The following is a 23,017-nucleotide window of genomic DNA, read 5'->3' as shown; positions in this document are numbered from 1 at the left end:
TAAAGTCTCCGTTACCGTTCTTATTAAATGTATTTTTTAATATATTTAAAAAATTAATGACGTAGCACTTACAATGACGTTGACCAATGAAAACGCTGGAGGCAGGGAGTTCCTGCCTCTGGGAGGCAGAGGATCCGCATTCTTTTGAGACAATGTACAAACATAATCTAGTGAAATTGATGAATGGGGTGTATGTCTCACAATATCACGGTGGGCCCACTTAGCTTCGGAGCGCGGTAACTGATGCTGCGTCCCACATGTGCGGTTCCAGCTACGGAGCGCGATAAATGAGCAGTTGTATTTGTACATGGTTTGGCATTGACCCAGCACCAGCCAGGTAGCTAGCCGGTGTCAAAGGCTTGTAGACATATCATGATGTATGTGTTTCATTCACACCACCCATTCATATTTCAAGATCATTTTAGGGCGCGGAATTTCAAATTTCACAAGGACTAGACTATAGGAAAATGGTGTTGATCGAATGAATATAGTTAAATAATTCTTATGACCTGCTTTAATGTTTATTTTCCATCCAACCTATTGATAAGGTCACATAGGCATGGATGCAAGGAAAGAACAAACATTAGCTTGGTCCAAAAATTATGTCCCCAAAAGTTTTCAATGGCAGGCATCCAATCCCCATTGTTTCGTGTAAGTGTGGTCCACCTAAAATTTGGATTTGCCTTTTTTGGGGGCTTATTCTATAAAATGAGCTGAAAAAAATGGATGGACCGTGTGGATAGAACACATGCATCATGATAGGATGTACAGAGCTTTGACCCAGCTAGTCTTTTGGATAATCAGTGAACGCGTCCTATTCAATAAGCCTGTCGTCTTCTTCTCTCGGAACTAAACCATACCATCTCCGAGATTGGGGCACTAAGATCGCATAGTATATAGCACACACGACATTAAGTTGGTGTTGTGTGCTATTAGAAAAGCTTTATGCCTGATCATGATGCGTATGTTTTATCCACATCATCCATTCATTTTCCAAAACATTTTAGGGCATAATCCAACAAAATGAGGCAAAGCTAAAACTCAGGTAGACTACACCATAAGATTTAGTGGTAACTGAATGTCCACCATTAAAACCCTTTTGAGGCTACAAATGTTTTGGGTAAACCTGATATGTGTTTTCCCTTCATCCCTAAGACCTAATTAACATGTTGGATGTCAAATAAATATTACAATGGACTTAAGGAAGTTTTTAATGATAAATGTTCAATTGCCACTGTTTTTGGTGTTTTCCACCTTAGACTTGAATATGCCTTCTTTTGTATTCATGCCTTAAAATGAGTTGTAAACTGCGGTTGCTGTTTTGCATTATGTGAGAGGTTGAACATATACTCCATGTGTTCAAAAAACTATCATATCGGCTTAAACTTGGCTTGAATTGGCCCCAGCTCCTAATCAAACTGCGTTGAGCTGGCTGGCCAAGCTCGAGGACCAAATTGAGCCGAGTTCAAGCTGGGTTAGCTACTGGCCAAGCCAAGCCAAGCTGTGCTAAGATCAACTCAGCTTAACTCATGTACAACTTTATGTACAGGAGATCTCACCCACCAAAGCAAGAGAACCGGCAATGTAGCTTGCCAAGTGGCATGTCTCCTGTTTTGGCAGAGAGGCTCATCCTTGTGCATTTATTGCTTAAATCACCCAAATAGGTGTCCTTTCCTAAAATCTAAAATTACACCTCATGCAATCCAATGTAACCTATCAGGTTTTGCCACGTGGCAATCTCAAATCTTAGCCATCTAATCCCTTTGTAGCCTCAAGCTTTACATGAATTACATTAAACTCAGGTTGAGATACTATAGATACCTTTATTCCCTTCACATTTCAACCATCATAAAAAAATCCAATCCGCCTCACTCACCCCTTAAGCCTTAGCCCAGCTAGTCCATTCCTCCACTAAGGAGATGAAAGGCCCATGGAAAAGTGTCTAGCCTAGGCCAAGTTTAGCCTAGCCCAACTTACATCTACCCAAGCCATTAATATCTCAATCCAAGACATTAGATCTAATTCTTGCAACATGATTGTCCATCCGACTAATCAATCTTCAATCTGTTTCATCTAACTGTCAACATTAGTATTGTGTAACACTTACTTCTCAATCCCCTTGCTTGTCAAATTCATTATTTTTGCATAATATTGCATGTTGCACTCGGTTAGTATAAACCTATGCTTTGTGGCTTACTGACCAGATCATGGCCATTAGAAAATTGTGTTGATTGATTATTTATTTTGTCAAGTGTAGGAGTTAGGGTGGATTTATCCATCCTAAATATAAGCTTGCCATAAGCTTGTATTCAACATGACATTTTACACACATTTGTATCATCTTTGCATGAGAGTCGATTCTTAACCCTTAAGAATAGGGAAATCTTATGAAGTAGAGAACATTTGACTATATGAGTAAAGAGAGTGCCTAACACTTCTAATGTTTGTAACCATGGTTCTTTACCTTGAATTTTTAATTACAGACTAAAAAATTATCTTAAGGTTGAGAATTTTTGAATCATCTCTCCTAGGGCTTGTGTAGAATTTAGCTGACTGTAGAGATGAAGTAAATGGCTAATGGTGATTTTGGTTAAACATAAAACTATTTTTATTATATCACAAAGCCCTTAAAAAAAAGCACACATGGATGCACAAGTCAATTTTGCACCGGGATCCAACATCCACACATGAACATATCTAAAGCTCAGGTGGACCACACCACATGAAACATTGGTGATTGAATGCCCACCATAAAAAACTTTCGTGGGTCTACTTTTAGCAAATCCTTAATGTTTATTTTGCATCCAACCCATTGATAAATTCAAAAACAACCTTGATGAAGGTAAAATACAAAGATCATCTCGGTAAAAAAAAAACTTATGTGTCCTATAAAAGGATTTTAACTATCATACGCCACAAATTTTATTTTTTATTTTTCCTAGTGGTGTGGTCCACCGGAGATTTGAATTTTCTTAAGTTTGGGATAACGTCCCAAATGAGCTGAGAAAACAGATGGGCGGCATAGATATACAAAAAATGCATCAATGTGGGCCCCACACGGTAAGGGCAACACCGACTAAGGTGTTACACAGGCAACACCTAATCCGCTCCCGTGGCCGTGGGGGCAGGGGCTTGTATTTCATCAGGCAACAGGCTATTAATTTCTTAATTAATGACGAGTTATAAGTCTCGAGCAAAGGATTTGAATCCTATACTCTGGCTTTCAGTTTTTCTAATTTATTTCTATAATTCAGTGATCCAGACCGTTGATCTGATGGGTTCACCATGGATAAACACTTCACCAAAAATCACCCAGCTATGGCGATCCCAAAATTTAAGTGTCACGGAAAACATACGGTTCACAAGAGAAGTGCAGCGGCCATCCACTTGAAATTTGGTGCTGAGGACGAGTCTGAGATATCATCGGGTCATGCTTCCTCTGTGCTGAGATCGATCCAACAAACGGTCTGGATCATATAAGAGTGTGACGGTTGAAACGCCGGCATTAAGAAATACGTGGCTCGTACACCGGTCCAATCTCATAACTCGGTCTGATTGGTAGAAATTCTCGACGGTTGAGATGAAATATAGTCAAAGCTCGACAAGCAAATGGTTCTATCGATACGATGATATATCCAAAGAGTTTTCCACCATTTAAACGGTTTATTTTGAGTTTTATATGTACAAATTACCGGTGATTGCATGTTAGCCACCACAGTCTGCAGGACCAGAGTATTAAAATCTGAAAAACCGAGTATGTTGTCCACATTCTCGCCTCAATGGTCTGCTTCTAACTAATTCGTCACTAGGCATAGCATGTCTCAAGTTCGTTTTCTCTCAGTCGCGATTTGGAAACCCAGCGTATGTCGTCGTCCATTGTGGACAACATGATGAGTTATCCAATGATCAGAACTGTGCATTTTATCTATGAAACATATAAAAGTGATGAATTCAAACATGTCTATATGCGTGGGTGGATTTAGAACTGAGTAGGCAAAATTTAGATAGTTCGATTTTGACCGTAAAAATCGAAGGTTAGGATCATAAACGAAGCGTGACTGTATGAGTTGAGCTTATTTACGTAGTGAAAACAATATGGACGGTTCACCATTTCATCATGTGAGTCCCAGTAGGCGGCGACATACGTTGGGCGTTGCGTCGCGACAGACGCGAAAAGAATTCACGTTTCTCCGTGCAACGGAGCCAAAGAATACTTTCGAGAGAAAGAGAGAGAGGAGAAGAGAAGACAGGTGGAGAGACGACGCAGAAAAAGCTCATCTCCGATCTCTCCCTCAAAAGAAGAGAAAACCCAAGAGAAAACCCCTTCTCTCTCGCTGTATATATCTATCTTCCAATGGCCTTGAATATGAAAACCCTAACCCAGGCGCTGGCCAAGACGGCCGCTGTGATCGAGAAGACGGTCCAAACGACCGTACAAGAAGTCACCGGCCCCAAACCCCTGCAGGACTACGAACTGCTGGACCAGATCGGATCCGGTGGTCCCGCACTCGCATGGAAGCTCTACTCCGCCAAGCCCCGCGGGACCACCACTTCTCAGTACCCCCTCGTCTGCGTCTGGATCCTCGACAAGCGCGTCCTCTCCGAGGCCCGCTCCCGCGCTGGCCTCTCCAAGGCCACCGAGGACGCCTTCTTCGACATCATCCGCGCCGATGCTTCAAAGCTCGTCCGCCTTAGACACCCTGGTGTCGTACACGTCGTGCAGGCCCTTGATGAGAACAAGAATGCGATGGCGATGGTAACCGAACCGCTCTTTGCGTCTGTCGCCAATACTCTGGGTTCCGTCGATAACATCGCCAAGTTGCCCAAGGAGCTCAAAGGGATGGTACGTGATCTCCAGATTTCTTTCTTTGATTTGTAGATCCGGCGGTGTAGATCAGTTTAGGGCGTATTTGGATGCTCAACTGTGTTGAATTGCAGTAACACAATTAGATAGAGTAGAAATGACCTGAGCGCGGCCAGCATCACTCCATTCACAAATCGCATTGAGGGAGCAGCTCCCAAATGACAATTCAGATTGTTTCAACTCTGAATCGAGCTTTTCTTTGAATTGCATTTGTCACTGTGCAGATCGCTTTAGATATTGTAGAGAAACCTAGCTATCTTATTGTGATTTTGTTTCTCCTTTAACCTTGCGAATGATAATTGCTTGGGGTGCGTTTGGATGCTCAATTGAACTGAATTGTGATAACTCTATCTGCCGTAGAAGAAATGACCACATTGGAGGTGGCACCAATTTATAATTGATAACTGGATTACTTAAACTCCTGATTGCAAGTCCATGTGTTTCCAGTTGGACCAGAAACTATTCTAATTTCAATTTCCACTTTATTGAACTGAAAGTATTGCAATTCAATTCACTTGAGTATCCAAACACAGCCTTGGAGAATTGGACCAAATTGGTGTGATAAATTGTAAATGAAGATGAATCGACTAATGAGTAATGACTCATGTAATCGCCTTGACTTTTGAGAATGGAATCAACTAAGGTCTTGAGAGAGTCAAACATGTGATTGTCGACAATTGGTCCACTGTGGATCCAATGGGAAGCCAGGGAGAATGAATTTAAGAAAAATCAAACACAAGATAATCATATTCATCACTCAATATTTTGACTATTTTGGCGGTAAACAGTACCAGAACATTATTAGTTTGGTAGTGTTGTAAAGCCTACTGGATGACCGTACGATTTCCATGAAGAAGTGAGCACTGCATGAGGAAATTATGGATATGATTTGCTGCCGTGAAAACAATTGTGAAAAGCTGTCTTGTTTAGGGGTATTTTTGTCACAATTAGAAGAAATAAGGTTCAACTTTTATGTTATTGTTCTCTAAAAAAAAAACTTTTTTTTTTTGTATTTTTTTATTGTAATGAATTATTATGATTAGATTGGATGTATGGTTGAGATTGCTTAGGGTTCAGGGTTTATCATACATCACTTTGTTAAGATTTTTTTTTCCCATTGTTTTTTTTTTCTTTTCTTTTGTTGTTGTTGTTGTTGAAGACTGAGCTTTGGAGCTCTTTCTTGGAGTGTTTTGAGAATACTAACTTACTGATGAATTGGTTATTCTACTCTCCATATGATTATTGGAAGTGTTTGTGTGCATTTGGTGTTTGCTTCGGCAGTTCTTTCTATGCAGCTGCTATTTTATGGTGACATTGTTATAATATCTGTTATCTGTAACAGTACATTGGACTGTTGGATATTTTATGGATCCCTTGTGCATATTACTTGATCCAGCAATGCAATTTCTATCACCTGCATCAAATGGGCATCAGAGCAAGTTCTACCTGTGGAATTCTGAGTCAAAGATTATAACTGCAAAAAAGAAAATAACCATGTTGATGCAAGAAAGAACTAGGAGATCTCAGGAAATATCATCTGCAATCTGCAGGATCAAACAGTTAGTGAGAGCTGTTTGGAATTTGGAAATTTCACAACTATCGAGAATAATGAAATAATGAAAATCCTAACCACAGATTGAGGAATAACAACCCCGTAGGTTTGAAGAAAGGGTCATCTCTGCCTTACAATCATGAACATGACCATTCTATCAGGGTTGGAAGGTCTTTATTCTATGAATCTATGCATCTGGAAGAGTTTTATGGGTGATTGGCTTGTATATGCTGTGCGGTTCTTTGGAAAGAGTTACTTGGCCACGAGGAAGTCAAGTTCATGGCAAAAAAATTAGGGTCATGCAACTTCCTGTGCTGGGTACAGTGTGCAATATGAGAATGGGAAGAGAAAAATTGATAGTTGGGAGAAGATGGAAAGAAAGAACGTAGCAAAAATTTACCAGCCGAGCTTGCATTTATTTGCAATTATTAATATTTATTGCATACACGTATTGCAACATGAATGTTAGACTTTCAGTATCTCACACTTTTGTTGCAACATAGAACCTGCCTTTTTCTGATTAAATCTTTTGTTTTGAATTCCCGTGATGCTGTAAAATAGATTTCTTTATTGAATATGAGTTGGTCTTGTGGTTGTTTAATTACTTGCACAAATTATTATGCATTGATGCCCTTCTACCAGTTAAACTCATCTTTGTTTTAGCTTCTGAATATGTTTGACATTTTTGGAAGAGGAACTATGATCCATGTTTCTAAATCACCTTTTGAAAGATTTCTTACCTTTTTTCCCCCCCTCAGGAAATGGGGTTATTGGAGGTCAAACATGGTTTGCTCCAGGTTGCAGAAACTTTAGATTTTCTCCATAACAATGCGCATCTTATTCACCGGGCAATATCACCTGAGGTAATCATTCTCATCTTACATCATGTTTATGTTGGACTTATCTTGATGATGTATAATAAATTGAAGTTAGTGCTCATATTCTTTTATAGGTGTTTGAAGGAATTTAAATTTTAATAATCGTCTCCTAGTTTTGATTCTTTCATAGTTGTTTCTGGTTAAATTTGATTGCATGCTATTTCTCTTAAATGTAGTAGTAAGAGAATTCCAATGATGGGCATGCATTTCAATGATATGGGACAGAAAAGAATAGCCTGAAATGCATTTTAACCCAATTAGTTGGTGATTAGTTCTTCCATTTGTTTAAAGTTGATGTACTGATTATTTTTATCATGTGTTTTGCTAGTGTTCCCACCATAATGGGGACATTAGCTACATCCTCAAAGCTTTTAAATGGCACATGGGGTGGCCCATCATTGATCTGTATTGTTTATTCATTCATACAACCATGAGCAAGCTACGGTGTAAAAATCACGCCAATCAGATGATCCTAAGCATCCGATCGATAGAATGGAAAACGGACAACCGAGATTGAGTGGAGAAACAAAATAGCTCCAGTCATCATCTTGAAACATCTACTAGATCCATTTTGTATTGCTTATGATTCCAAGGTGGCACTTTGGTTTGATGATTGTAACCATGTGATCTATGGTTCATAAACAATGAATGGTTGTAAGAAATTGGCCCCATTCAAAGGGTCAGGAATGGATCATCCGATTAGTGTGATTTTTGCACCATGGCTTGATCCAATTGGTACTATTGAATGAACCGTCCCGATCAATCATTGGGTGTCCCATTTGTCATTCAAATTGTTTGGGGATGTTGCTAATGTCCGCATAAAGGTGGGGATGTTAGCAAAACTCTTTTATCAAAATTTCAAGGACTACTGTATCACTGACCAGATCTTGCTGTTCCAGACAGTCTACATTACTTCTAGCGGAGCTTGGAAGCTTGGTGGGTTTGGTTTTGCAATTTCTGCAGGTCAGGCCACAAGTGATTTGAATACTGTGCAGCCTTTTCATTATTCGGTGAGTGAATTTTATTTTTAAGCATTTGCTTTCTACGCGCCTTTTCATTATTTGGTGAGTGAATTTGATTTTTAAGCATTCGCTTTCTACGCAGTAAATTTTTGGATCAATTAAGTGACCAGCAAAACAATAAGTTGGCCCCTTTGATTTGATGATAACTGGACTCAGATTCATTTCGTATGGTTTCATCTATTTTGGGCCCCATTTATTTGGCAACTCCATGTTTTCCTTCCCATTCATAAACGAGTTAGCCTCATTGATTTGATGATAACTGTATTCAGATTCTTTTGTATGGTTTTGTCCATGTGAACCATTTTTCTTGGCAAATTTATATTTTCCTTCATCTCATTGGCATATGAAAAGCATTGTGTCCAAGGTTCCAAATATCCATGTTGTATTGGCCAATATGGGTGTATTGTATCCGTAACGGTTTGTGGCACACTCGACATGGGGGCGAGCTACCTCAAAAATTGGTGGCCATATCAGCCTAGATGCGGTGTACACGTACTGATATGTCCCTGTTTTGCCAATATGTATAAAATGTCCTTTTTCAATTTTTGTCCATATTTTCTCCTTTTTGCCTATTCTTCATTCCAAGCATAGACAAAGCCTAGAAGTAGAAACCTGTTTTTTGACTAGATCTTGGCCTATATTGGAGATCAATACACAAGGTTTGAGTGGTTCAACTAACTCAAGCAGAGTGGACCATTTTGGGGGAAATTAGTAAAGGGGTTAAACCATCACATTTGTGTTTCATTTTTTACTTTTACCTTTTGTTATATTTATACAGAATGGGTCCTAATCCACCAAATCATGCTTGATTTGTATTCCATTGGGGCCTATTTAGTTATTTCTTTCCTCAAAATTTTCATGTGTTTAACCATTGTTTGCCAATTCCTCAACAATTACAATTTGCATTTAATTTACTCACAATAGTATGTTGTTTATTATATTACATTCATACTATTTGTGCTTATAATAATAGATATTTTAATTCTGGACAATTTGTGGTGAATATGATTATTTCCATGATGTTCAGTAAAAATACTTAAAATATGTAACGAAACTGTTACAGTAAGAATTGATGATCAACTGAAGAATTTTTAAATCTCTGTGCTTTAACACCAAATTTAGAGGTCAAAAGACTAAAAAAGGCATGGAGAGAGTAGGATTTTAAGCCCTATGGTCACAACCTAGCAAGTAGCCATTGAAGGGTGAGAGAGAGAGTCGATACTTTAGAGTAGGACTCAGTAGCTACTTACAAACATGATCATTTTCAATGCAGGTAGGAAGTGGTCTCTTGGATGCGGGTCTGAGAATTCTTAGCATCTCAATTATTATTTTTTTATCCTGTGATGAAAATGTGTTCAACATTTTATTTTCCAACATTGCACTTGTAGATATCAAGTATTTGTATACTTACTGGGTGCATATTTGGAAATAGATATAGGATTTGAATAAAAAATAGATCTAACACCATCTCTGCCATCATAATTGTAAATATCTCATTGATGTTGAAATTGATATATTATGGTAGTTAAAACTCTCCGTGCGTGCACGTGCGTACACGCATGTGTGTATTTGTATCTATATCTATATAGAGGTCTCAAGTTCAACTGGTTGGATCACAAGTTACCATCCACCCTACGAAGAACTTGCAACCTGTCATGTGTTTGTGATCCACCTGATTAGTGGTTGTCGCTGATTTTTGCACAAGGTGATCCTCATGATGGGGCCAACCTGTTGGACATGTTGGATGCGGCACACATGAAAGGTTGGAAGTTATTTGCTGGGTGGATGTTAACTTGTGGTCCATCCGGTTGCGCTTGATTCCTTCTATTATATATAATTATAATTTGGAATACTTGCTCATATTAAGTGGTTCAGTGCTCCCACCCTGGGGAAATTGGTCTGCTCCCAGGGAAAACTGAGTCACTTCATTTTGCACTCACAGACAGGTGTGCATGAATGCAAATGAAAGCAATCAATGGATCTGATTTGACTAATACTTTACTGCTTGGAACCGGATCACTTTATTTGTATGCACAAACCCGCATTTTGTCAATTTCTATTGCTAAATGAAAATGACTGCAAGTAGTGGATCTAATTTGATCAATACTTTCCTGTTTGGATTTGAATATTGCAGGAGTATGATGTTGAGGATTCTGTGCTGCCTCTTCAACCTTCTCTAAATTACACTGCCCCTGAATTGGTTCGGAGTAAACCATATGCAGCTGGATGTTCTTCAGACATGTTCAGTTTTGGATGTCTTGCTTATCATCTTACCGCACGCAAACCTCTCTTGGATTGTCACAACAATGTCAAAATGGTATGTTCTATTACTCGAAAGTGCATCTTTTGCCAAAGATGGCATTTATTAATACCTTTGCTTTTAGTATCTAGGGATTGCATTGGCAATTTGGGCAGCTTGTCACAGATGGACATTTGGACAAGGCTATTCTAGGGAATTGGCCAATTTCGGCTCTTTCTGTACAGAAAGTATGCAGAGTAGTGGAGAGATATCTGGAATGGTTTAGAGTTCTTCACTGGGTTTTTGTAGCAAGAGTTGTGCAGAATTATCTAGAAGGCTTTTAACATGTTCCTGACTTTTTTTTTTTTTGTTTACACACGCACTCACAGCACAGTGGGATTTCACCACAATCGGTACTCGAACCCATGACCTCATGTTGAAACTCTTGTCAGTCTACCACCGAGGCATGAGTAAGGACCCAACTAGAATGTTCTTACTTCTATATAAGGACGGCTTCTCATTTTGGAGACATCTCAGAAGTTGAAAGCTCCTGAGTTCTTTAGTTCTCTACAAGTTCTCTTGCTTTGAAATTTCTCTCCTGTTCTTCTCTTTCAATAAGCCTGGCTACACTTGGGTGGCAGGTTGACTTGTCCTCAATAGGGATTGTGTGTTGAGTGCCACACGGCCAGAAGAGGCATCTTAAAAGAGGTCCCAATTTACTGCCCACACGTGGAACCGATGAATTCTACATGCAGGGAAGCAAATGGGCTGTAAGAACTAGTATCACATCAAGGTCATCTAGGGATTTGAAACACTTGAAGGCTAAGAAGGACACCATGCCTTTGGAGGCGATAAAAAAACTGACCAAGTATGTGAGAATGATGGTGGTCCAAGTAGGCCTAGGAGCAAGGTATTCCGTAACGATAACCGTAACAGCCACCACTGTTACCTTTACGATATGGGCTGTAACAGCTGTTATGGTCTCTCTCTCTCTCTCAAAAAAAAAAAAAAAAAAAAAAAAAAGAACCTGAAAAACCTGTATTACCCTGTAATGGACTGCTACGAGGGGCATAACGGGCTGTTATGGGTCATTTTTTTCTTCCATAACAGCTGTTATAACCCCGTAATGTGTAATGGTTGCCATCATTACCTTTACGTAACGGCCTTTATGGCCATTACGGCACACCATGCTCAGGAGTGAGAAGTCCCTTACATGATGTTAGTAACAAAGGCATAGCTTGCACAGCTGGCTTTATCATCTTTGATGAGTAGGGTTGGTTTGGATCGATGGGCAACAACATGAAGGTCTTTGATGATGGAGTTGAGGAACTCAATGAGGAGATTCTGGGTGCCGTTAATAAATTGGCTAACACTCAACATCGGGAGAGGGAGGCCTTCTAGGCTAAGGTGCCAAAGGTGCTCATCATGCTGCAGGAGCAAGTTGAAGAAATTGGGGGAGATTAGGCCTTAAGGAAAAGCGCCATGGATGATGGGAGTATGGGTACTAGGGGGAGTATCCAAGGTGCAAACACCAAACTTTAGTACTTCCAATCAATTAAAGGTTGCTAGGGAGCTAGATAATTTTCTGTGCAATTGGAGGAATACTTCAAGGATGTCTCTCATGATGACGAGAAGGTCAAAGTGCGGACTGTTGTGATGTACCTAAGGTGGCAGTGGGGTGGGCAGCCCAGTAGGGTTAGGGCCTTTGTCCTTGAACTTGCCCTGAGGGCTAGGCTGGGCCTAGGTTAATAATGAATGGCCTGGCTTGGTCCTTTGGCTCGGTTTGAATTCTAACAATCAAGTAGGCAACTATTATTCAATAGGAATAGATGGTTAAGGATGTGAGCGGTTTGGATTCAATGAACGTGTAGTTTAAAGGCACTCTTGCATAAAAAAAATATGTTTCAATGATTAAAACCATTTATATGATGGGACTGGTCGTGGATGGATGGGATACCCCTAAAATTCTTAGATTGGACTATTTTAAACCCTTGATCATTTTACTCATTTCATTATAGGCTAGCCTTGGCTTAGCCAGACATTGTAGGGCTAGGGCAAGGGCAAGGGCCACGATTGAGGCATAGATGGCTAGGTTCGGGCCATAGCTAACCCTAACGAAGGCTCTAGTATGACCTATTGCTACCCCTAGATGTACCTTACAAGCACAATGACTCTTTGGTGGTGGTGGTGACATGTGGACATGGAGCATGGTAACAAGCATTATCGATACTTGGGAACGCTTTAAGTGGGAGATTAAGAAGTACTTCTATCCCAAGAATGCAAGTACCTGGAATGACCAAACTTGAAGCGGTTAAAGCATACTGATGTATTTACATTCATGTTAAGGAATTCTCGATGCATATGCTAGAGATTCCTGACATGCCTGATAAGGAACTACCCGTCAACTGTCGGGATGGACAACTGTAAAACCTTTGCTTCAACTATGCTAGTAGTATAAGACAACTAATGGAGTTCCCACAGTGCAACTCTTCCAAGCCAAAAACCCCTAAGGATGGTCAAGGCAATGATGGGGGAGAATTAAAGGGCTTTAGCCACAAGGAGGGATCCAGCAAGGATAGGATGACAAGAATGCAAAGAGTGGTATGTCAAATGGGACATGTTCAACCCACGAGAGATCAATTGTGACTTGTGATGAGCCTTATCTAGCTAGGGAGTGCTTGAAGAGGTAGGGCCTTATTGCCCTTTTAGTGAATATGAGAGAAAGGTGGACGAAGGCAATGAGTTATAAATTAGGTCGATTTAAGCACTTAATGCCACGAAGGACAAGCGTAAGAGCCAGGACAAGAGCTTGAGTTGCTTCATTTGTGATGGTGTCATAGGGTGGGGGATTGTTTGTAGAGGAAGCCCATGAACTCAGTCTTAGTGAGGAATACGAGGAGCCAAGGATGGGGGTAATCGGTTGCTAAATGTGTTGAAGGGTAAAGTGGAAAAGGCGACCAAGCCAACATATAGATCAGCCATGGTGAACGCGAGAGCCTGACTAATAACTTTGTTGCAAGTGAATAGTTAAAATGACTAGGTTTGACGGTGGTGAAGGATTCAAGTAGTTTTAAGGTGTTTAACTCACAAGTCGGGTTGAAAATAAGCTGGGCTAGGGCTAGGCCGGAGTTGGGCTCCACTGTAGTCCCCTAAGCCTTTGACCTAGCCACTAAGAAGGTCCTGGCCTGAGTCCAGGACGGGCCATGAAATGAGTGAAATGATCAAAGGCCTAAAATAGTCAAATATAAAATAATTTTCGAGGCTCTCCCCTCCATCCATGACGAGTCCCATCATAGAAATGGTTTTGATCATTGACTCATTGAGAGATAATCCAAATCTAAGATCGATTGCTTTTAGCTACACATGTACATTGAATAGGAAACACTCAGAAGTGCCTTTAAACTGTCCATTCTTTTTGTATAACGCTGGCCCACTTTATGATTGGACTGGGCTTGGTCTAGCTTGGACACCAAGCCTAGATTTCATGCCTAGGCCCCATGGTTTTGAATGTCAATATTGACATGCTTATTGGCCCCGAAAAAAATGATACAACGTCATGTATTAGTATCGAGACCGTATTGGCCCGTATTGGTCAAATTTTTTTTAAAAGTAAAAAAGTATGAAAGAATATTAGAAAAATAGGAAAAAAAATGAGATTCCAAGAATCTATCTTTTTTAAATGTGTTTTGACCATGTATTCAACGGTGTATCAGACCATTCTTATGTAAGAATACTGTTATGACGAGTTGACCTATATTGTAAAGTGTGGTGCTGATTTTCTAGGGTATAAATTCTAGATATATGTTATAAATTGATATCATATATTGCCAATACAATTATCTAACAACTATTGAAGTATTAACTGTCAGGGTAGTTATTTTAAGTACAAGTTTGGCAATGTCAAGTGTGTGCTTGGAGAACTCACACATGTAGAAATACTTACCTTAAATGTATGGTGTGCCGTAACGGCCGTTACGCAAAGGTAATGGTGTCAACCGTTATATGTTACGGGGTTGTAACGACTGTAATGGCTGTTACGGAAAAATGATCCGTAAATGCCCCGTAATGGCCCATTACGCCCCTCGTAAAGCCTGTAACGGTTCGTTACAAGGCATATAAAGGTTTTTCATTTATTATTATTTTTTAATTCAATAAAAAAGAGACCGTGACGGCCGTTATGGAGGCTGTGACGGCCGTTAATGTAAGTGTTTTTTAAAAGAACTTAGATATATGTTTAAATAACATAAATCTATTCCCCCATAGAAATTTTGGAAGAAAAAAATTCAATAAAATGCCTAAAAATGGATAAAATGACTCGAATATAAGAAAACAATTTAAATCTAGTTGTTAATGGTAGACTATGTTCAAAACAAATATATATTAACCTATATCTATAATTTATAATCATATGATTTCTCTAAAATTATTTTCAGAAAAATTAGAAAATGCCCAAAAAATCAACCAGGAAATAGAAAAAAATGCAGAAAATAATTTTTTTAATTAAAGCATGTGTGAAATCATTAGATCCATAGTATTAGAAGACTCAAGCATTATAACAACAACTAGTACAAAAAAGAACTTCAATATATATATATATATATAAAATTCATGCGTAAATAAAAAATAAAAAAGAACCCCCCCCTCCCTCTCCTCAGTCGAGTCCAAATCAATCAATCCATAGTCTTTTAATACTCAAGCATCATAACAAGAATCGACAAAAACACTAATTAAAATTTTTTTTTTTCTGAAAATTTCAGAAAATTCTTGCGAAAATTAAAAATTAAAGAAAAAAAGAAAAATCCCCAAATCGAGATAAAATCAACCACGATTTGATCGAAATGGTTTATACAATGGGATTCTAGTTCGAAAGAACAACAAAAATAAATAAATAAATAATTATTTTTTATTTTTGCAAAATCAGGCTTGGGAGCTTTGATCCTTCAATTTGATGCAAAAAAAACTGTTTTTGATCTTTGAATCTGACCTAAATCTGGTTGAAAATGGCTTTGAAACACTCCCTCAACGGAAAAAATCGGAGCGAGAAGAAATGAGAAAAAAAAAAGAAAAGGAAAAAAGAAAAAAGAACCAGTTGAAGACTTTTTATAGCTATATAGGTTGAACCAATACGACATAGAAATATCAGTACCGATATGGCCCGACATGGGAAAAATTTTTCATAACGGGCTGATACAGTGCTGTATTGCGTATCGTATCTGGCCAATATGGATACAATATGGCCATATTGGCCGATACGATACCGATTTTCATATCTAGTGCTGTATTGCGTATCGTATCCGGCCAATATGGTCATATCAGCCATTACGATACCAACTTTCATATCTATGCAGGGACCGATGCTCAGGCCCACTTTAAGGGCTTATGCCCTTGTCCTATAGGGTCACCCTGCCTAGCCCAATACTGCCTCTTCTCAATGCCAAACCCATTCTAGGCGTGGTAAAGGATTTGGGGCTAGGTCTTGGTGGGTCGACGAATGAGTTATCCATTATTCCACTGGATAACTTCAATGTCATGTTAAACGTGGAATTCCTAAGGGAGTAATGGCAATTCCAATTCCCTTCCTTAGGGTGGTGAGCATTGTGCGCATGGGGTTTACCAAGCTTGGGACAATCTTAGCATTGCGGTTGATTTACAACGACCATGAAGGTAGCGGCCTTAAGGACAATGCATCACTAGGAGGGCGACGAGGGCATTAATGGAGTAGGCGGGGGAGCTAGTCATGGACTAGGCATTTGCGAGAAGCTATTCCAGGGACTATCTAACCTTGTCTCTTCTTGTACACAGAGGCTGTAATTAGTGGGTGGTGACCTACAGTGTATGCTAGAAATATGTAAAGCAGTGTAAAGATCTCCAAAATGTTGTAGAGTTCTCTTTTGGGTTCTTGTAGAAGTTGTATTATAGAATCATGTGGAAGGGTTATGTTCCTAGGGGTTCTTGTAGCAGCTGTATTATAGAATCATGTGGAAGGGTTATGTTCCTAGCTGTTGGGTGATCGCTACATAGATTTGTCCTAGTCATTGATGTAAAGTAGTTAGAAGGTTTCTAGACATAAGGAGGGCTCTTCACCTCAGAAGTTATAAGCTCTTTAGTTCTCTAGTGCAATACGAGTTTTCCTGTCTCTAGGTCTCTCTTGCTATCTCATCTATTCCAACTTTCCTAGTAGGGCTAGACTTGGGTGGTAGGCTGACTTGTCCACAAAAGGGGCATGGAGCTAAGTGTTGCACGATCTCCACTTGGGGGATTTTTGATTGGACAACAGTTTTTGAGTTGGATGATTTTTATATTTTTATTTTTTCTTTTTCTTTATGAAGAATATTCACTTGGTTTTCAATTGCTCTCTAAAAAATCTTTTGCATGTTCATTACTGTAGACGAATGCTGCAGTCAAGGTGTTCCATAATGGTAATAGTAGCCATAACGGCCACTGCTGTTACCGTTACAATATGGGCCATAAGGGCTGTTATGGCCTTTTTTCTTTTTTCTTTGAAAAAAAAAAAAAAAAAACTATTTCGGCTCTGTTATGGGGCGGTTACTGGCCAGTGACAGGCCATTTTTTTCTGTAATGGCTGGTGGTTTCGGCCCTGTAAGGACGTGTAATGGTTATCACTGTTACTGTTACATAACCATTTTGGCATTCCATGGATTCAGTTTACTTCCTTTTCTTATGCCACAAGCATTTTGCTTTTTGCTTTTCATTATGCTATGGACCTAGTTTTCCAAGTTGACATTCTATTCTATTCTATTCTTTTATTTAGTTACAAAACATCCTATTTTTCTCTGTTCTTTTCTTCTCTATTCTTTTCTTTATTTAGTTACAAAACATCCTATTTTTCTTTATTTAGTTACAAAATATCCTATTTTTCCTGTATTTTGTATTGCGTTTTTCGGGTTGTAGCAGGCTTTGCCTGTTTTCTTTTCTGCCGGCTTCCTAATAAATTTCTGTTGCTCTTCCAAAAAGGAAAAGAAAAACTTCTATTTCTTATTTCACCTCATTGATCAAAGAAACATTGGTTTGAGTGCATTGGCTCCTTTATAATCATAACGATGTATGGCAATTCTGTTCTTTTAAAAAAAAAAATAAAATCCATTGGCTCTCAGCATTTCCACCTCATGTTTGGTGGAATTGAAATCAAATTTTGACCTTTTGTGAACCAGTCGTTTTATATGCAAGTACTAAATCCAAGAGTTCTTTATGCTTTTTATTATGCAAATCAAATTGACAATTTTTTATTTTTATTTTTTTTGAGCAGTAAATCAAATTGATTAATCATGGATATCAGTTTGCCATCTTCTCTGAAGTGAGCAGAGGGAATTAATTTATTTTGTTTGACATTTGGTCTAAGCAATATCTGAACATGCGATATTGTTTTGAAAAGCAACAATGTTTTTATCAAGTGAAAAGGAAAGAACAAGAGTGCTCAAGGAGCCAAAGAGAAAATAGATGACTAGTTGTCTGATCAGAACAGGAGTGAGGCCACTCCCAATGAAACAATGACTAACTGCCCTTAAAATGATCTGGATGTATTATTAGAAAAGAACAATGGCTAAATTGCCTGTAGATGTGCATGAATATCTCTGACAATGACTGAACTAATCCTAAGACAAGTGCATGTGTCTTGTTAATTTATGTCCTCGTGATGCAGCCCAAGAGTAGGTCCCATGAAAGCGTAGCAGACTCTTGTTAATTTGTGTCCTTGTGATACAGCCCAAGAGGTGGTCCCACATGAAAGCGTAGCAGACTAGGAATGGGCCCCGTGATCTGTCCAATCAAAGAACCAGTCCCAACAATCTGATTGATCTGTTGTCTTGGCCCCACAATCTGTCTGGTTAGATTTGTGGGCTCCTGATGATGGTTTGATACATCTATTGGGGCCCACAGAGGGTCTGATCAACTAGTGAACCCTCACACAGAGATGTCATTCTGTGGGTCCGCATAACAAGTCCAAAAGGTTTTAGGCTTTTAGGATTCATTTGGAAACTCTTATCTAATCCAATAAAAGCTACCCTAATAAGAGCTAAAGAATTAGGAGCTTTTGTTCTAGCTCTTGTTTACAATAAGGGCCTGTTTGTTTCACTAATTACCAGAGTATTATAAAGGAAATGTGCAGTTATTACAATTAATCGTCTCCTGACAACATCTCCATTTGATCGTGGATCCCGTTTTTGGTTTATTGGCAGTAAAATCGTAATGATGACATTTTTTGCATTATATTAATGTCAAATCAATTACCAAAATACGCCAATTTTGATGTTTGGATTTGAGATTTTCACAATAATGCCATGTAAAAGTGCATTGATTACAAATTCCTTGTCTCTTGAATATATCTGCATTTGACCGACAATTCCCATGTTTGTTTTGACAGTTGTAAAATCATAATGATGATACTTTTACCTTACATTCCGGGTTAATTGACGAAACAAACAAGTCCTAAGCTCGGTTGGCGAAATCACTTTTTTAGAACCGAAAAGAGTTCTTATTTGAAATAAGTACGTTTGGTAAAACATTCAAATAAGAGCTTTTTTTTAAGGGTAGTCAATCATGTGGGACGCCTTTAAGGTGGACCATCAATCATGCGGAGCCCAACTTTGTAGCGGGCCATCCATCACGTAGGACCCACCTTGGATGTGAGTCATTCATTGTTAGGGGTCGGCCTTTAATGTGCACTGTCCATTATGTGGGGCCCAACTTTGAAGTGGGCCATTCAAAGTTGGCTTTCCACATGCGAGTTCTGCCTAGGATGTGGGTCATTCATTGTTAAGGGCTGACCTTTAATGTGGACCGTCCATTATGTGGGGCCCACCTTGCTGTGGGTGGTGGGCCATCCATAATGCGGGACCACCATCAATGTTAATTGTCCATCACATGGGCCCCACCTTCAATGCCCGCAACCCATCACGTGGAGCCCATGTTTGAGTGGACCATCCATTGTGTGTGCCCCACTTTTGATATGGGCCGTCCATTATGTGGGGCGACCTTTGATATGGACCATCCATCATGCGAAGAGATGAGAAAGAGAACTCGCTTTAGTATAATAAACTTTTGATGAATAAGTAAACTTTCCTTCCCTAGAGAGGTAAGAGGTAAAAGCTTTTATCTCGAAAATAGTAGATGTTAAATTAGACCATTACCAAACAATTTAATTTCGATAAAAAGCTTAGGGCCTGTTTGGGAGCGTGGATTTGGAACCCTCTGGATTTGAAATCCTCCTATTGTGTTTGGCACCTTGGATTCAGAATCCCTTGTAATCTAGAGGTAGCTATGCATAGTATATTTATAGGGGTTTGAATTTAATTATTAAATCAACTTTAATATCTCTAATTAGTGTGCGTATGTAATGCTTGGCACAATGGTTGTAATAAGCCCGCTGAAATATATACTTTTGCTCGAAAATGATGAAATTCCAAGTCTCGGATGGGCCACAAGCACAAGATCACATCCGAGTGACTAACCAACGATTTTTAACCTTTGATTTACATGGACAATATTTGGATGGCGCATATCATCGTATTAAAGCAATTAGATTGATGCACTTGATAATCTAATTGTTTTGGGATATCATCAGTGGGCCATGTGCCAAATAGATTAATAGTCCAGTGACACACATGTTACACATGCAACTCTTGGAATGATTTTAGATGTAATCCAAGCTTTCACCTTGAATTTCAAACGTTTGAAACCCCCCGGATTTGACCCCCAGTTACTTTATGGTGCCAAACATACCAGGGGATTTGAACACACACCCCCCCGGGTCTTTAGAAGTAAGTAAATAAGATCTTGTAGAGGTGCCAAACATCCCCTGAGTCTTTATTTTTGTTAGTTTATCATTTAATTCGTTGTTAGGGTTAGTGACTTGTTGATTAAGTTCCCCCATAGTAGCAGGTAGTATTTCTTTCAATTGTTTTGTTGACTACCTTTCAGTACCAAACATTTGTGAGAATGACATGAGATTGATCACTTCAAAAACCCATTGAGGAGCCCAAGGTTGTGTAATTCTAACATGAGTGAGTTATGGCTGATTCTAAGATGAACTCATTGATTGTAATCAACCTATGTAATAGACTATTAGATGTCGTTTGATTGTAATTAACCCACAGTATAGTCTATTACATTGCACTTGTGGGAGTATTGCAGTCTCATTGTTGGTCCCCAACCCAGATGAAGGAGGAGGTTGCGTTAGGTTGGCAGCCATGTCAAACTCATGCCATAACTGATGTAGAGCCGGTCGCTGACACTTTCATGTCCAAGATGGACCAGAGAAGGCCCGATCTGAGGCGGAAGTGATCAAGACTGTGAGAACCCTAAAATAGGCATATCTCGCAAATCGGAATGAGTTATTCGACGTACCATATATGATTTTGGGTTAGGAGAAGCTACTTTAACCACCCAACCCTGCTACGCTGGGTTGCGCATGCCGAATTTGTGATATTCCATCAGATCGACAGTTGAAAATCCTTTTTAACTTCGTTTTTACTATTTAGAGTAAGTTTTAGTTTGATCATAACTCTTCATCCTTTGAGCTTTAGGAGTCGGGCCAAATTGGACACTTACTATTTTTGGCCGAAAACCATCAACTCTAGTAGAAATCATGACCGTCTATAAATAGTAAGTTCACTATTTATGGTAAGTCACGAATTTTAGGGAGTTGTAGTGGATTTTGAAACTTCTTCCTAGGTTTGGTATCACTATTTAAAGGGTTGTAAATTCGTTTTTATTATCAATCAATTAAAATTTGAATTTCTTAGAATTTATTTCTATTTTCCTATTTTCCCTCTTGGATTCGAGGAATCTCTGTGAGGAGTCTAGAGAAGCTCCGTGGATTCAGAGTAAATATCCCCTTGAGGAAGACGGTGATCGATCTCATCACGTCCATCCCTGCGTCAATTGGTATCAGAGCGAGGACTCCTCTCGGACCGATGACAAATAACGAAGGAATGGACCAAAGTCCTGTGGACGGTGATCCAGGGATTCATTATCTTTTGGAAAGAATGGAAGCTTTCCACCAGGAATGACCTGTCAGAAACCGAATCGCAGAAGGTAGCACAATTTATAGGTGAGTTACATCGACGATTCATGACCGAGTTCAGATGCACACGGTTGGGATCGTGGATGAAGTGGTTAAGTTGGCAGGTGGGGCGGAAATGCAACTTGCAAGAGTCCGTACTTGGCCTTATCCTTCAACTCAGCTCCCCATGATGGGTCCCATGCAGGATTTAGTGCTGGCACAATAAGAAAAAACCAGTAGGAGGATGTCCTCAACCTCATGCAATTGCAAACCGTGATATGGGGAGCTGTCCATCTATACCTCAACATGTAGCACCCATTGGTCGGACAAGGCCGAGCACTTGTTACCACTGTGGCCAATTGGGCCACTTATCAAACACCTACCCTCAATGGCCCATTATGGAATCTTGTTAAAATCATAAATAGAATCTAAATAATTTAGAAGTGCTTATATATTATCCATAGCAATATGCCAAAGTATCAATACTAGTCTCTTCACTACGCCACATCAACTACCTACTATAGCCTAATGGCCAGGCTATTTGTTATTGGCCCTGGCCCAGCCTAGCCTGGACAATGGGCCTAGATTTTTAGCTCAGGCCCGGCATTTGGGCCAAGTTTAGGGGCCCAAGACTTTAGCCCTTAAGGCCTGGGTTGCTACTGCTGGGTCGCCACCCATATGGCTGGTCTTATAGCTATCCTATAAAAATTTCCCTTCAATTAGATTGGTATTCAGATCAACATCTCTACTTCATCCACCCTGCTTTAGTTCTATGAGCAACATCCTTCTCAATCTCTCCTCTCATGAATTGTCGACCCAAGAGAACTCCCTCTGGCAGAAGAACACTGCCAAGGGGAGCTCTCTCTCTCTCTCTCTCACACGCACGCACGCACGCACGCACGCACAAAAGATAAAAAAGAAAGAACGAAAAGATCAGAATTTTTCAACAAGTCAAGAAAGTCAATGGATAATCTTCAAAAAATAAAAGAAAGAAAGAAAGAAAGACAGTCAAGGGATCATCAATGGCTTTGCCAAACTAATTGGCAATGACAAAGGCTCACGACTGAAGTTGTAATGCAGTAAAGCACGGTGAAATGTGCCTTACAGGTATCAAATGATGCAAAGAGAAATAATGTGGTAAATTGATTGAGTGACGAAATGAATTGATTGCTGGCCTCACATAATGCTGTGACGGGATATTGTAAAATACACTAGGCTGCAGCAAGCTGGTGGTGACAGTTTGATCTAGTAATAGCTCCTCTGTGGTCGGATTAAGCTTAATTTTATGCTCTAGGTGTGTCAAAGACTTAAGGGTCCAATTTTCAATCAATTGAGCTAGAAAGTTGATTTCCAAAGCATAACTGATGTTGAGCATATCCATGGGCAAACAACCTCAAGGCCTAGAAAGTAGCATGGAAGGTCAAGATCTTTCCCTTCTCAGA

General features: G+C 39.5%; 1 protein-coding gene across 1 annotated transcript in view; it reads left to right on the top strand.

The window, feature by feature from the left end:
• The first annotated feature begins 4,146 nt into the window (after positions 1-4,146).
• Positions 4,147-23,017, top strand: part of LOC131241024 (SCY1-like protein 2 B) — a 30,481-nt gene continuing 11,610 nt past the window's right edge. Inside the window, exons 1-4 of the mRNA XM_058239640.1 lie at positions 4,147-4,843; positions 7,175-7,279; positions 8,194-8,304; positions 10,451-10,633. Of these exons, the coding sequence (XP_058095623.1) occupies positions 4,355-4,843; positions 7,175-7,279; positions 8,194-8,304; positions 10,451-10,633 (888 nt within the window). The 5' untranslated portion in view covers positions 4,147-4,354. The remainder of the gene's footprint in view (positions 4,844-7,174; positions 7,280-8,193; positions 8,305-10,450; positions 10,634-23,017) is intronic.

The sequence above is a fragment of the Magnolia sinica genome, chromosome 3, assembly GCF_029962835.1.
Source record: "Magnolia sinica isolate HGM2019 chromosome 3, MsV1, whole genome shotgun sequence".
Classification (NCBI taxonomy): Eukaryota; Viridiplantae; Streptophyta; class Magnoliopsida; order Magnoliales; family Magnoliaceae; genus Magnolia; species Magnolia sinica.
The sequence above is the reverse complement of the archived record's forward strand: the minus strand, read 5'-3'. Positions and strand labels throughout refer to the sequence as shown.